The sequence below is a fragment of the Schistocerca cancellata genome, chromosome 4 (assembly GCF_023864275.1).
Source record: "Schistocerca cancellata isolate TAMUIC-IGC-003103 chromosome 4, iqSchCanc2.1, whole genome shotgun sequence".
NCBI classification, from domain to species: Eukaryota; Metazoa; Arthropoda; class Insecta; order Orthoptera; family Acrididae; genus Schistocerca; species Schistocerca cancellata.
This window is the reverse complement of record NC_064629.1, coordinates 834,273,112-834,289,961: the sequence shown is the minus strand read 5'-3', so window position 1 is coordinate 834,289,961 and position 16,850 is coordinate 834,273,112. Positions and strand designations below refer to the sequence as shown.

The window sequence follows — 16,850 nt, the reverse complement described above, 5'->3', positions numbered from 1 at the left end:
CCGCGGGTTGGACACGCTTACTCTAAATTGAAATTATCCATCACCTTTATTTCTGAAAGTTGTCTTCGTTAGTTGAAAACATTTAAAGTTTGCCGCTAATGCTTCTAATCCCACTACTGTCCCAGTTTCAAATAAATGAACCCTTCTCTCGCTTTTCCCTCGTCTTCTAATGCAGTTAATAACAGTCTGTTCTTAGTGCGACAGCGAGAGACTGCAGGAAATACTCGACTATGGTGTGCGATGTCAGGTCGATCACCTAGCTCTGTTAAATCTGCGGCACATTTCTGCCGCGAAATAGTCGCATCGGTGTGGAGAACTCTTTAATACGTAGTTGTCCAGAACTTTCATGACGCTTGCTGCGTCAGATGGCCAGATTGATGCCCTGCACACTACAATGTGGTAGCCATTAGACCTTGTCTTTGAGCGGGGAATGTGTGGAGTACATTCTCTCTTGGCATACCGCGTATCTTAACTCGATCACGGATGTGATGCAATGGAAAACGAACTACTTGTGTGCTGAACAGCCGCATATCCAATAACGTGCAATAAATGTTGTGTATCGAAACATTTGTGCAATCGATTGCAATGTATTCCAACTATAGCTTTACGGTACAGAAAATCTTCCGACGTACATTGTCTTTGACGAGGTACGGACATCCATCGTTTTGTCTACCAGCAGTACATACGTTATCCGATCACTTACAATAAATTCTAGTAACAACAGCATGTTTACGGTCGACGTGTTTCGATTTTGCCACGATATTTATTTCCAGCTATCGTACCCTTGGTCACAACCCATTAAATCAGTAGATTTCACCATTCTCTGTATTCGTAACACCAGCCACACTGAAGTTTCTTTGTAAATTTAGCAGACAACTGCTTTACGATTCCGGACGAAACGAGTTTACTATTCCGAGTCACTATTTCCACAACGCGTTTCGAAGTGTAGATTAATGTGGATTACAATGACATGTTTATATTGTGTTACGGTTCACATGGCTGTGAGCACTATGGGACTTAACATCTGAGGTCATCAGTCCCCTAGAACTTAGAACTACTTAAACCTAACTAACCTAAGGACATCACACACATCCATGCCCGAGGCAAGACTCTAACCTGCGAGGTTCCGGACTGAAGTGCCTAGAACCGCTCGGCCACAGTGGCCGGCTACTGCGAAGTGAGAGATCCGTAAACGGAACGCAAGAGTCATAACATGTGGTGCTGGTGTAGAAGAAGTAGGAGGTACGTACATCTGAAGGTCCCTTCCTTACACCTCACTGTTACAAACGGGCGTTACACCACGACACAGACATACATCTGAATACAGCGAACACACACGTCAATGACCGGACGGAAAGGTCATAATTTTGTGAGGGGAAAAATAATAATGCGGGGGGTAAGAGGGAGATTCGTACACGGATCTACCCCTTCGGAAGACAACACCGTGATTACACAACAAAGACGCCGCAGCTCTAAGTTCGCATCGTAAGCTTGGACCGTTCACTTTTTCTGTTTTGTCTCTTTTTCAGCATATCTTCTGCCTCTTTCCATGTTCGATTTGCGTTTAGCTTTCGACGGGCTATCCACTGGGTCATCTCAACACTAAACCGTGGGGGGAGGGGGGGGGGATGGAGAGTTTACCTTGTGAGAGGTACTGTTGTGCTGTCGAAAGTTCCCTGGATCAATACCAGCCGTAACACGAAGTCTTCCAGAAAGTTCCCCCACACCACGACGCCAGCAGTAGAACATTGGCAGAATGGGCCCCTCTACAAATCACCATACTGACGATGGTTATTCAGGGTAGTTCAGAACCACGCGTTCTTTGCCGAGAATGCGACACCATTCATCACAAGTCCATGCTTTCCGGTCTCGGCACCACTCCAGACGCTGCTGTCTGCTCGAAACAAATTCGCTAATGCTAACATCTTGGCTTCAGCCGTTTTATGCATTGATATACTATACTGCCTATTAGTGACACGATTATCTATGCCGGGACTCGAAGCCATATTTCCCGCTTATCGCGAACGGTCGCCTTAACCACTCCGGCTGTCCTTGTGCGCCAGCAGTATAATTCAGCGAGCATAAAATGATCGATGTACGGTACTATGTAATAAGGATGGAGACAGCGTGATACACAGAATTTTGGGTCGGTCCCAGGGGCGTACAAAAATGGCTGAAGTGGTTAAGTCGACCGCTCGCGATAAGCCCGAAATCCGGGTTCGAGTCCCGGTCGGGCACAAATTTTCATATGTCACTAACAGGCAGTATGCCAACGCCTGATACAGCTGAAGCCAAGATATTCGCATTAGCAAATTTATTTCGAATAATTTCGTGCGGCTGTAGATCGACATTAAGGCCCGATTCTTTCAGACATGCAAAGTAAGCTGTAGTTTGTGTTGTGTTAAAGACAGCCTACGCAGGAGACGGTCATTCTCTAGTCCAGCTGCTCTTAGTTTCCGACCAATGGCGCAGGACGATACAGAACGATGCAGGGAGTCCATTACCTGTTCCCAGTCGGCAGGCGTAGATGTGTATGGCTTGCGATGTGCACAATACTGCGATCTCCCTTATAGTCCTCAGACGCGATCGACCGGAACCTGGACGACGGGTACACCCAGGCCTTCTCTCACGTTCGCATGAAGTCCACCATCGGGGCACTGTCACATCCAAATGCCCCACTGATCTGCATATTACCCGATGTGACCAGCTGGCCAAATGGAGCCCCACAATATGGCCAATTTCAGACCCTGTCAGGTGCTCGTAACACTGTCCCACGGGAGTAGACAGCATTTCCGTAATCACTGAACAAAGCTGTTCACGCCTGTTATATACCTTACCAGGCTGGTAATAAACACTACAGTGCTCCGGTGGCCGTTCTAGCTGTCAGAGAATTGCAACTCTGATTCACATACCCCCGACGGCGTGTACGTGTACCAAGTTATATTGACATTCGACCATGTCTTCTGGTGCTTCCCTTTTCTGTCAGACGGCTTATTTTATACGAAGAAGCATACCCCCTTATAAAATAGAACAAATTTAGGCGAGTTTTCGTTTAGTATAAACATTCCAAAAAGAATTCTAAAAAAATGGTTCAAATGGCTCTAACAACTATGGGTCTTAACATGTGAGGTGCTCAGTCCCCCAGACGTAGAACTTCTTAAGCCTAACTAACCTAAATACAGCACACACATCCATGCCCGAGGCAGAATTCTAACTTGCGACCGTAGCAGCAGCGCGGTACCGGACTGAAACGCCTAGAACCGCTCGGCCACAACGGCCGGCAAAGAATTCTATTGCGTACTGAATTCTAATTTAGCCACTTTAATGAAATACATATAACACGACAGCTTTCCGAAAGCCGTATAAAAAAAAAAAAACCTACACTACTGGCCATTAAAATTGCTACACCACGAAGATGACGTGCTACAGATGCGAAATTTAACCGATAGGAAGAAGATGGTGTGATATGCAAATGATTAGCTTTTCAGAGCATTCACGCTGGTGGCGACACCTACAAGGTGCTGACATGAGGAAAGTTTCAAACCGATTTCTCATACACAGCAGTTGACCGGCGTTGCCTGGTGAAACGTTGTTGTGATGCCTCGTGTAAGGAGGAGACATGCGTACCATCACGTTTCCGACTTTGATAAAGGTCGGATTGTAGCCTATCGCGATTGCGGTTTATCGTATCGCGACATTGCTGCTCGCGTTGGTCGAGACCCAATGACTGTTAGCAGAATATGGAATCGGTGGGTTCAGGAGGGTAATACGGAACGCCGTGCTGGATCCCAACGGCCTCATATCACTAGCAGTCGAGATGACAGGCATCTTATCCGCATGGCTGTAACGGATCGTGCAGCCACGTCTCGATCCCTGAGTCAACCGGTGGGGACGTTTGCAAGACAACCACCATCTGCACGAACAGTTAGACGACGTTTGCAGCAGCATGGACTATCAGCTCGGAGACCATGGCTGCGGTTACCCTTGACGCTGCATCACAGACAGGAGCGACTGCGATGGTGTACTCAACGACGAACCTGGGTGTACGAATGGCGAAATGTCATTTTTTCGGATGAATCCTGGTTCTGTTTACAGCCTCTTGATGGTCGCATCCGTGTTTGGCGACATCGCGGTGAACGCACATTGGAAGCGCGTATTCGTCATCACCATACTGGCGTATCACCCGGCGTGATGGTATGGGGTGCCATCGGTTACACGTCTCGGTCACCTCTTGTTCGCACTGACGGCACTTTGAACAGTGGACGTTACATTTCAGATGTGTTACAACTCGTGGCTCTACCCTTCAATCGGTCCCTGCGAAACCCTACATTTCAGCAGGATAATGCACTAACGCATGTTGCAGGTCCTGTACGGGCCTTTCTGGATACTGAAAATGTTCGACTGCTGTCCTGGCCAGCACATTCTCCAGATCTCTCACCAATTGGAAACGTCTGGTCAACGGTGGCCGAGCAACTGGCTTGTCACAATACGCCAGTCACTACTCTTGATGAACTGTGGTATTGTGTTGAAGCCACATGGGCAGCTGTACCTGTACACGCCATCCAAGCTCTGTTTGACTCAATGCCCATGCGTATGAAGGCCATTATTACGGCCAGAGGTGGTTGTTCTGGGTACTGATTTCTCAGGATCTAAGCACCCAAATTGCGTGAAAATGTAATCACATGTCAGTTCTAGTATAATATATTTGTCCAATGAATGCCCGTTTATCATCTGCATTTCTTCTTGGTGTAGCAATTTTAATGGCCACTAGTGTATTACGAAGATGAAATTGATGCTTTACTTCAATGTGGCGCAACATACATCAACATGACCAATTTCGTTGACATATAGGCAACGTTTTTTCGAAGGCAGAGGAGGGGACTCACCTGTCGGTCCCTGTCGGGCAGCGAGCAGTCGGAAGAGGCGCTGAGCCGGCGAGAGGTGTCCATGCCGCCCGCCACAGCCGAGGACCTGCGTTCGCTTCCCGTGGCCGGCATCTCGCGTCACGCTGCCGTCTGCCTCTGCAACACCCACATCACGCCGTCTTACAATAAAACACACTATCACAGAACAGTCAACTTACTCATGAAGTTGAATCGTGACCCAGTATAAATTACGTCAACGTAGTTGCTTTATTATAGTCGCCATATTTCATTTCTCTGGAAATTTTAATTATACCGGGTGATCAAAAAGTCCGTATACATTGGAAAACTTAATAAACAACGGAATAATGTAGATAGAGAGGTAAAAATTGACACACATGCTTGGAATGACATGAGGTTTTATTAGAACAAAAAACAAAAAAAAAAAAACACCCCATATTGCTAGACGCGTGAAAGATCTCTCGCGCGCGTCGTTTGGTCATGATCGTGTGCTCAGCCGCCACTTTCGACATGCTTGGCCTCCCAGGTCCCCACACCTCAGTCCGTGCGATTATTGGCTTTGGGGTTACCTGAAGTCGCAAGTGTATCGTGATCCACCGAAATCTCTAGGGATGCTGAAAGACAACATCCGACGCCAATGCTCACCATAACTCCGGACATGCTTTACAGTGCTATTCACATCATTCCTCGACCACAGCTATTGTTGAGGAACGATGGTGGACATATTGAGCATTTCCTGTAAAGAACATAATCTTTGCTTTGTCTTACTTTGTTATGCTAATTATTGCTATTCTGATCAGATGAAGCGCCATCTGTCGGACATTTTTTGAACATTTGTATTTTTTTCGTTCTAATAAAACCCTATGTCATTCCAAGCATGTGTGTCAATTTGTACCTCTCTATCTACATTATTCCGTGATTTATTCAGTTTTCAAATTTATACTGACTTTTTGAACACCCAGTATTTTATAGCATTCATCTTTTAACTATTAGAAACGGTTCACTTTGCGTCGTCGTCGTCGTCATTCCGAAGACAGGTTTGATGCAGCCCTCCATAACAGTCTATTCTGTGCAAGCGACCTACATCAACACCCTCTAAATGAAGGATACTGCCTGCTTCCATTTAACCTGCTCACTGTAATCTAGTATTAGTTTCTCTCTTCGAAGCGCGCGCTCGCTCTTTCTCCTATTACCAAATTGAGATTCCTCTATGTCTTAAGATATGTCCACAAAATCTCCTTTTCCACAATTCGATTCGGTGTCTGTTCTTTAATAACTATCTATCCAAGTAAGCTCCAGCACTCTTCTGTAGCACCATGTTTCAAACTCTTCAATTCTCTTCTTCTCTAGCCTGTTTATCGTCCATGCTTGACTTGCGCTCAATGTGAAACTGCACAGATACCTTCATAGAAGCATTCCTAATATTTCAGTTTATATCCGATGTTAACAAGTTGTTCTTTTCTCAGAAGCGCTATTCTTGCTACTCCCAATGTACATTTTATATCCTCTCTACGGTCCGCCCCCGCTAGCTGAGTGGTTTACCGGCACGGTAGCTCAGCGTGTTCGGTCAGAGTGTTGGTTGGCCTCCGTAATAAAAAACTGAGTGAAAGGATCAACAACGAACTTTGACGGATGTCATGTGACGTCCGCAACGACCAAACAACGATCAACAACGATCAACAACGAACAAACTGAAAAAAAAAATAAAAAATTAGTGGTCAGCGCGACATAATGTCGATCCTAAGGGCCCGGGTTCGATTCCCGGTTGGGTCGGAGATTTTCTCCGCTCAGGGACTGGGTGTTGTGTTGTCCTAATCATCATCATTTCATCCCCATCGACGCGCAAGTCGCCGAAGTGGCGTCAAATCGAAAGACTTGCACCCGGCGAACGGTCTACCCGAAGGGAGGCCTTAGTCACACGACATTTTTTTATCCTCTCTACTTCTCCCAGATGCTGTCCAAGTAACAAAGCTTATCGCTGCTTTTAATGTAGCACTTCCTAATTTGACTCAGTCAGCATCACCTGATTTAATTTAACTACGTGACATACACTTATTTTTCTTTTGTCGGTGTTTTTCAAGATACTATCCAGTCCGTTCAACAGATCTTCCTAGTCCTTTGCCGTCACAAACTGGGTTACTATGTGATTGGGAAACCGATAGGTTTTCATTTCTTTTGCATGAACTTTAATTCCCTTCCCGAATTTCGCCTTGTTTTCTTTACTGCATGTACAGATTGAGTGACATCGGGGATCGGTCATATTGCTGTCTCACTTTCTTCTCAGTTATTGCTTCCCTCTATTGTTCTGCAATTCTTAAAGCAAAGACTGGTTTCTATACAAGTTTTAGATAACCTTCCATTCTATGAAACTATAACTGTAGTTGGGATAAAATACAAGAGTTTGTTCCAGTTACCATTATCAAAAGCAAATGTAGGGGTACTCCTGATATTTGGCTTGTCAGTTCAGTAGCTTTCGGTTCTGATTCCGTTTGCAGTAATGTCCAGTTTCGTGCAGTGTCTGGGAATCACCGCAGTGTTTGGCAGAGGGTACTTTCTATGGCATCCTTTTTCTGTGATTCATTCATGGATCGATCATGGAAAGGACTTCTTGGGCGAACTACTACTTGCGTCATTTTATCTGCGCGAGATCTGTGAGATGGACAAGTAGGGGCCTCAGGAACATTCGTCTTTTCTGCCGTGAAAGGCGATCCTTGAAATATTCTAAAAGCGAGATGGACAGCGTGCTACTTCCAGTATCTGATGTTTAACGTTGTCTAAGAGATCTGTTGTACTGTCTTACCAGTCTTACAATTCTGTGACACTCCACACCGCCCTTCTTTTGGGTATACTCCTTGTCTCCTTGCTAGTCCGATATGAAATGTATCCTCGCAGTTGAGCAGTGTTGAAGTATGGACCATGTAAGATTTTTGTCAACAACAGCTTTTTTAAGCAAACAGAAGTTTCTCACTGTCCTACCGATGAATCGCAGCCTGTTGGGTTCCTTAATACATCGCTTAGACAATTAAAAGCGCGCTCTCAAGCGTGGAAGATTCTAGAACTGAAATGTGTCGGAAACTGAAGCTTAGGAAAACCGCAAGTAAGTCATTGGAGAATACTCTCCAACTTGACGTGATAACATTATCTAAACTGCAAAAACTAAATCGACCTTTCAGTTCTGCCAGTATTTTTCACTTTGAAAAATGATGATGGTTTCACCTTACGCCTTACTCTATATTCCACGAAGATTGTAATTCACGCGATAATTAACGAGAAGATGAGTCTTATGTGGAGAAAGGTCTTATCTAAGTAACGTTTGAGACGATTAAAGCGATGGAAATCTAAATGAAGTCATTAGCTTTAGTATACTTTCCACTCGTCTTAACTTCAAAGCTCCTCTTCGGATACACCGAGCGAGGTGGCGCAGTGGTTAGCACACTGGACTCGCATTCGGGAGGACGACGGTTCACTCCCGCGTCCGGCCATCCTGATTTAGGTTTTCCGTGATTTCCCTAAATCGCTCCAGGCAAATGCCGGGATGGTTCCTTTGAAATGGCACGGCCGACTTCCTTACCCATCCTTCCCTAATCCGATGAGACCGATGACCTCGCTGTTTGGTCTCTTCCCCCAAAACAACCCAACCCAACTCTTCGGATACGAAGTCCGAAATTAACGCGAGAGGGAGAAGTACAGCGAAGGGCGTTGACTGTATCGACATTGTTTCATTATACTGTTATACTTGGTAATTTCAAACGATCGCGCTTTGTAACAAATATATTTTCTCCTCTTATGAAAAAAAAAATTACGTTTTGGACTCCAAAACCAAAGAAAAACAAAAAAGGAGACATTCTCCTTCCACCGTGGCGGCAGTTACTGGAAAATTTTCTAGATCTCCATGTGTGAAATGCGGCAATTTATTGACGTGAGTGACTGATAAAAGGGAAAGAGCTGGAAGCATTGCAGGGTGAAGCACAGCTTCACCGACATACTTTCAAAGGTTGTTCAGGGATACTTTGAGTATTCTGGTTTCATGTACCCACAGTTTCCGACGGCACATTAAAGAGTTACTATATTTCGTTCGGATTGCCACCAACTAGCTTTGTATTTGTAATGCACTGAAAATAGTGCACAACAGTACAAACATCTACGGTAAGCGCAGCGTCTCTTGTTTGTGTTCGATCGAGGTGCCTGCCGTCAATAACAGTAATATGCTATCAAGTTTGCATTCAGTACTGCTCGGCTCTGTCAAGGGTTTTGTTTTCCGGAAGTGTTAGTTGTGCGTTAACAGTGATACACAGCCGTATTAGTCTACCACAATATTATTGCACTTGCACTTTGGAGTGAGAGCGCTTCGGTCAACTTACCGTGAATTTATCGTCTTTCGGGACGTGCCCATACAGCTATCTTAAGAGTGTAATGTCAGTTATTAAGATACGAATATAACACAACAATAACCAGTCCCCAAGCGGAGAAAATCTCCGATCCGGTCACGAAACGCAGCAGGGCCCCTTCGTTAAGCAATCTACATTGTGGGTCTTAGAATTAGTCTTTAGTATATGCGCAACTGACCTGAAAATACTGACAGTGCGATGTCTTTTTCCTTAGTCACCACTATACAGGGTTATTACAAATGATGGAAGCGATTTCACAGCTCTACAATGACTTTATTATTTGAGATATTTTCACAATGCTTTGCACACACATACAAAAACTCAAAAAGTTTTTTTAGGCATTCACAAATGTTCGATATGTGCCCCTTTAGTGATTCGGCAGACATCAAGCCGATAATAAAGTTCCTCCCACACTCGGCGCAGCATATCCCCATCAATGAGTTCGAAAGCATCGTTGATGCGAGCTCGCAGTTCTGGCACGTTTCTTGGTAGAGGAGGTTTAAACACTGTATCTTTCACATAACCCCACAGAAAGAAACCGCACGGGGTTAAGTCGGGAGAGCGTGAAGGCCATGACATGAATTGCTGATCGTGATCTCCACCACGACCGATCCATCGGTTTTCCAATCTCCTGTTTAAGAAATGCCGAACATCATGATGGAAGTGCGGTGGAGCACCATCCTGTTGAAGGATGAAGTCGGCGCTGTCGGTCTCCAGTTGTGGCATGAGCCAATTTTCCAGCATGTCCAGATACACGTGTCCTGTAACGTTTTTTTCGCAGAAGAAAAAGGGGCCGTAAACTTTAAATCGTGAGATTGCACGAAACACGTTAACTTTTGGTGAATTGCGAATTTGCTGCACGAATGCGTGAGGATTCTCTACCGCCTAGATTCGCACATTGTGTCTGTTCATTTGACCATTAAGAAAAAATGTTGCTTCATCACTGAAAACAAGTTTCGCATTGAACGCATCCTCTTCCATGAGCTGTTGCAACCGCGCCGAAAATTCAAAGCGTTGTTTGACTTTGTCATCGGGTGTCAGGGCTTGTAGCAATTGTAAACGGTAAGGCTTCTGCTTTAGCCTTTTCCGTAAGATTTTCCAAACCGTCGGCTGTGGTACGTTTAGCTCCCTGCTTGCTTTATTCGTCGACTTCCGCGGGCTACGCGTGAAACTTGCCCGCACGCGTTCAACCGTTTCTTCGCTCACTGCAGGCCGACCCGTTGATTTCCCCTTACAGAGGCATCCAGAAGCTTTAAACTGCGCGTGCCATCGCCGAATGGAGTTAGCAATTGGTGGATCTTTGCTGAACTTCGTCCTGAGGTGTCGTTGCACTGTTATGACTGACTGATGTGAGTGGATTTCAAGCACGACATACGCTTTCTGGGCTCCTGTTGCCATTTTGTCTTACTGCGCTCTCGAGCGCTCTGGCGGCAGAAACCTGAAGTGCGGCTTCAGCCGAACAAAACTTTATGAGTTTTTCTGCGTATCTGTAGTGTGTCGTGACCATATGCCAATGAATGGAGCTACAGTGAATTTATGAAATCGCTTCAATTATTTGTAATAGCCCTGTATTTATTTGCTGTAACGTCAGCGCGTGTTCGGCCACGGGAGACCTAGTGCAATAATAGCGTTGGCGGTTAGTACTATGGGTAGATTTACTGATGAAGAGATGGCCAATATGCACCAATGGGTTCACTGAATACAATTTAAGAACACTGAGCTGTCCCCGCACCGATAGGAACCACATCACAGCACTTTTGCAACCGAGGGTTGTGGTTTTACTCCGTGTTGTGTGTGATGCACGTTTTTTCTTTTTTTTTTCATTGAATATTACAGGTTTCAGAAATTACAGAAACAAGGGTGACTGCGGTAACAAGCCGAATAATCACAATTACACTATTTTGGTACAAGTGACCAACGGTTTCTGGCAGCTCGTTGCAGAGTAATACTCAGAAGGTATCCCTTTAGAACCTCTGAAAGATGAGTGGAGTTCCGCTTTATCCTGTATATTAAACATTTAGATACTACGGGAAATAAGTCTTATGGGTTAAAATTTTAATTAATAAGAGAGATTAAACACTATATCGTGCGTCGCACACGAACGGAAATGAGTTCATTGGTTCAAGATATAGGAAACACAAAGCTCATCGAAACATGGAAGACAAAAACAAAACGCAGGCGATGTTGAAAGTTTGAAACCCTAGTGCACAGCCAACATACTCTTAACACCATTCAGCGCTTGCTCTGTTGCGTTACCCCAGGACCCGTAACGAGATTTATTGGTTCCCCTGCGGAACATCCAATTTAGTTCTCAGTGACGCTTCCATGGCAGGAATGAAATGTAGTCGTAGGCAGCCAGCTTTTACATTACCTAACAGATTTCGCCTTAGTGTCGTGTAGTTATTTGGTTATTAAGAAGGCTCGAAAGACAATGCAGTTGTAACTTTACTATCGAAAATAAAATAAAAAACCAATGATATTTTATATATGTTGCATCGTATTAACTCCGCGGCCGTTAATGATAGTTGGTGAATAATGAAACTCGTCCCAAATGCGTTTTAATTTTTTTTTTTAATGTTATAACTGGTTTCGGGCTACCATGCCCGTCTTCAGATGGCTAATATTATTCGTTACACAGATGTTTTGATCAACAGCATGTCGTCTGCTCCACAATACGTTCCAGTAGATGGCGATTTGTTTCGTTGAGGTCCATGTTGCTTTCTAGCTCTGTGTGTATGTTCTTGAATTCCACACAGCACACATACTGTAAATGTCACAGGAATTTTTTTTGCAATACCTATGCTGTTGATCAAAACACCTGTGTAATGAAAAATATTACCCATCTGAAGATGGGTATGGTAGCTCGAAATGGGCTAGGACACTAAAAACATTTAAAAAGTATTTGTGGCTGGTTGCACCCTTCACCAAATAAAAACCGCTTGCGAAGCGTTCTATATAGCTGGTACTTCGTAAGCTCTTATGACTACGAAGAAACAACGCACGTTTTATGACTGTACAACCAATAAGGGAACGCCTTGCTCCAGGAAAGTACGCTGGAATTTTGTGTTAGTGTGTCTAGCTGCATTAAAATAAACCATACATCCAATACTTGCTACTGTTTCAAGGCGTTATCAGTGTGACAAAAGGGTGTCATACAGAATTTTTTTCTCTCAAATGGCTCGGGATCAAACATTTACTTCACTATGATAAGTCTGCGTCTGAAAGGGTGAGGGATCAGAGACATTATATAATGCAGTAGACGTCATCTAAATAAATGCGTGTATAAAGAGAGGCGTGTTGCAATGTAACGTCCCGACGACGTCAAGATCGCTTTGAACCTCTCTGCTGCCTATTACGAGTGTTCTGTCCTAACCAGTGTGCCACCAGATGTAGCTTCAGCAGTTTTGTTTCGTGAGCATTTCTAACTCTTTGTATGTTATTTGTTAAGTTCGCTGTCACGAGGACAGATATTCAGTGCACACTAAACTGATTCTGATATAGTTCAGTGTACAACAGTTTGGAGTTGGGACACAGAATCCATTGAAATCGTTTCAGACAGCGAAGAAGTGACGATTCAAGCTGAATTACGAGAAGAGGTAGTCAAATGGGCTTGTGTATCATCAACTGATAGGACCTACAGAAGATCCTACTCTATTTCTTGCTCTTATATATCAGTGACTGAAATACCAAGGCACCGTCGCGGAGATTTGTGAGTGGGCAAATATCTGACATGATAAATGACGCACTAAAAACCGATGATGAGTATTTGCCCGAAAGCGTGAGATGTCATGACTTTTCATGGAGACATAGGACTGGAAGATTATTGCGAGTAGACAATTGGACGCATTGTAGAATGTGGAAAGAAAGCAAGAACGACGTTATGAGATATTAAGAATGTTACAGGGCTTATGCCTATAAATAAAGTGGATAGCCTAACTGACTGACTCATCATCGCCAGCAGGCCGCTGTGGCCGTGCGGTTCTAGGCGCTGCAGTCCGGAACCGCGGGACTGCTACGGCCGCAGGTTCGAATCCTGCCTCGGGCATGGATGTGTGTGATGTCCTTAGGTTAGTTAGCTTTACGTAGTTCTAAGTTCTAGGGAACTGATGACCTAAGATGTTAAGTCTCATAGTGCTCACAGCCATTTGAACCATTTTTTTCATCATCGCCCATTCCACAGTATGCATCGTTTAAGAAGGATTTTTGCGAAATATGAGTCGAAAATTTTAATGAAAATGTTTTGTTACATTAAAACAACTTTAAAGTTAAATCTATGAAACACTGCATTTGACGTTTACAGATATATGTGGTAGGGGATAAAAGTTTCTTTTGAAGTACCAGAAGCACTCAAAAGGCAGGTTTAACATAGACCAACTATATCTGCCAGACTCGCTTTTTGGCCAGAAGTAAATTTGGAAAAACCATACTTCTACGGCCGTAATTAGCGTGCAAAGTTTAGAAGACATTTCAGTTTGTGAACAACATACAAGTTCGATTAAAAAAACTGTGCAGACCATACTGTCAACGCGAGCGAAGCAGTGGGCGCTAAGCTAGTAAGCTAGTTAGCTTTAAAACTAGCGGTAGCAATACATGTCAAAGTACTTCACAGTACTCGCCCCACTCTAGAAAGAAGTAACTTTTCCAAGAGTATAGAAGAATTGAAACTCAGAAAGTGATAATTCATCTAATAAGACAGAAAATCCTAAAGTACAATAATAATGGAAATAATGGGCAAAACTTCGTAAAAAGTGTTATAACAGTGTAATGGCAACAGGTGGCAAAATCAGAAACATTTGTAGCAAGTGGGAAGAACAATTCTGTCCAGATTACGGAAGAGCTTTGTACTCAGACAAATTATGAGGCAACGTAAAGTAGGGAAGTGTGTGAGGAGACATCCATCGTGTTAGGAGTCTGAGGGCACAGAGGAAACTACTCCATTTCTTATGTGTATTATTTGAGATTTACACTGAGGTCCACGATTTAATTGAGACGAACCGATAAATTACGCAAATCAAGCGTACAAGGCTTCAGACTGAAAGCCGTTAGTAGCGGTGTTACTCGAAGGGCAGTTTAGGCCGTGAAGTGGAAGGTTTCTAATCTTACGTCGGAAAGCTTCGTGCTTTCCATGTGGGTTAATTTTGATATACCGCAAAGCTACTACTTCAGTTCCCATAGTTGACACTAAGCAACTGGTATTTAGGTACAGGATGGAAGTGACACAGCGGACTGCGTTAAACAATGTCATCCTCATAGATTTGAAAAGACAGTCGTCCTTAATTTCTATGCTTAACTAATTTTGTTGTTAGATTTTCAACACGGCCGTTTTTCATGCGTAGAACAAAGTGACTATCCAAGTCTCGTTGGAATTTTCAGGTCAATCTACTGCGTAGTTTGAAATTACGTGTGTATCACCTGAACAGGAATCTAAGTTCGTTCTGCTTCTTCGTAGTCCTAAACTCATTTTTACGTTTTCCCTATGTAGTCTGTCATATGCTACCCGAGAGTCTATGAAAAGGAGGTAGGTCACCAAATGAGTTCATAGCCTCCGTCACACTTTTGTTTCAGAATGCAGATTTAGTTAAAAACTACGTCCTACATGGGAAGAACCCTGAAACTACTTATCCATTCAAGCACTTAATGCGTTCTAGAAGATAGAGAACAATGCAGCAAACATTTAATATCGCTGTGTCATTGCCTATTATCTCTTTCTTGCAGAAAAATCAAGGTCCATACAGCTGTTAGTATTTTATCTCAATTTCATACATATATTTATTGGTTAATGGGCAATGGCCTTGATCGTCAAGACTCCTCAGAAATTTCTCTCTGTCTTGTCCTCTTGCATTTCATGATGTATTTTACGTAATAATGTTCTGTAGGTGACAGGCCTTTTACTCCTCATTCTTTAGGTGTTCCTTGAAGTATTTATCACTTTTATGTGACTTGTCTTGTTGCATATGACGGATACATACTTCACGAAAAAATTTTACCGAAGTTTCAGAGAAAACGAGAAACCGCCACTATAATACAGGGTGATTCAAAAAGAATACCACAACTTTAAAAATGTGTATTTAATGAAAGAAACATAATATAACCTTCTGTTATACATCATTACAAAGAGTATTTAAAAAAGTTTTTTTTCACTTAAAAACAAGATCAGAGATGTTCAATATGGCCCCCTCCAGACACTCCAGCAATATCAACCCGATACTCCAACTCGCTCCACACTCTCTGTAGCATATCAGGCGTAACAGTTTGGATAGCTGCTGTTATTTCTCGTTTCAAATCATCAATGGTGGCTGCGAGAGGTGGCCGAAACACCATATCCTTAACATACCCCCATAAGAAAAAATCGCAGGGGGTAAGATCAGGGCTTCTTGGAGGCCAGTGATGAAGTGCTCTGTCACGGGCTGCCTGGCGGCCGATCCATCGCCTCGGGTAGTAGACGTTCAGGTAGTTACGGACAGATAAGTGCCAATGTGGTGGCGCTCCATCCTGCTGAAATATGAATTGTTGTGCTTCTTGTTCGAGCTGAGGGAACAGCCAATTGTCTAACATCTACAGATACTGTAGTCCAGTTACAGTAGCACCTTCGAAGAAAAAGGGACCAAAAACTTTATTGGCTGAAATGGCACAGAAAACGTTCACCTTAGGCGAGTCACGTTCATACTGAGTTGTTTCCCGCGGATTCTCGTCGATTCACTTCTGCAGTACTCAATAACACAAAAAGCTTTCTGTTGAGCGGTCGCCATCTTAGCATCAACTGACGGTGACGCCTAGTCAACAGCGCCTCAAGCGAACAAATGTACAACTAAATGAAACTTTATAGCTCCCTTAATTCGCCGACAGATAGTGCTTAGCTCTGCCTTTTGTCGTTGCAGAGTTTTAAATTCCTAAAGTTGTGGTATTCTTTTTGAATCACCCTGTATATTGTGACCGAAAGAGATGGCGCAATTTGACACATTCTGGAGAAGCAGGGTTCAGATCTCCGTCCAGAAAACTTGCGTCAGCTTTTCTGTAGTTTTCTTAAATCCTTTACGCTGAATTCAGGGATGTTTCCTGGAAACATGGAACATCCAATCTCTTCCCCCTCCATTCTAAAAGTGAATTTGTCTACCATATTATCTCTCTGGCAGCAGGACATAAACATTACATTCCTTCAGTACTACGGTGTAAGGAACTGCGCGTACATTCTGATCAAGGCAGTTCGATAACAGTTAAGCTTATCCACGTTTAATTTAGTCCGCGACGTCTTCGGACAACAGAACAACAATATTTTTCAATGACGTGATCCTTATTGTAATGGAAGCTGTGTGCTTAATAATTAGAATTCATAGATGCTTAAGGTGTGGAACGACCTGGTATTGACTAACTGAGCCCAGAAATGTCGAACCGATGCGGATGACGTTGCGTTTATGAGATTGTACAAGTTTGTTAAGGTTACTACTTATAGATCATGGGATCCCTCTTTTTATCAGCTCGGGTACTGTATAGTGTGTTATCATTCCATCATTATCGACTCAAGTCGCCGAAGTGGCGTTTAATAGAGGCACTTGGCGGCCGAACTACCCCACAGGGAGTC

General features: G+C 43.6%; 1 protein-coding gene across 2 annotated transcripts in view; it reads right to left on the bottom strand.

The window, feature by feature from the left end:
• LOC126184904 (uncharacterized) overlaps positions 1-16,850 on the bottom strand; it is a 174,598-nt gene that overhangs the window by 129,157 nt on the left and 28,591 nt on the right. For both annotated transcript variants that reach the window (XM_049927555.1, XM_049927556.1), the window contains one exon: positions 4,887-5,021. In XM_049927555.1, the coding sequence (XP_049783512.1) occupies positions 4,887-4,997 (111 nt within the window). In that variant the 5' untranslated portion in view covers positions 4,998-5,021. Of the gene's footprint in view, positions 1-4,886; positions 5,022-16,850 lie in introns of those variants that run through there.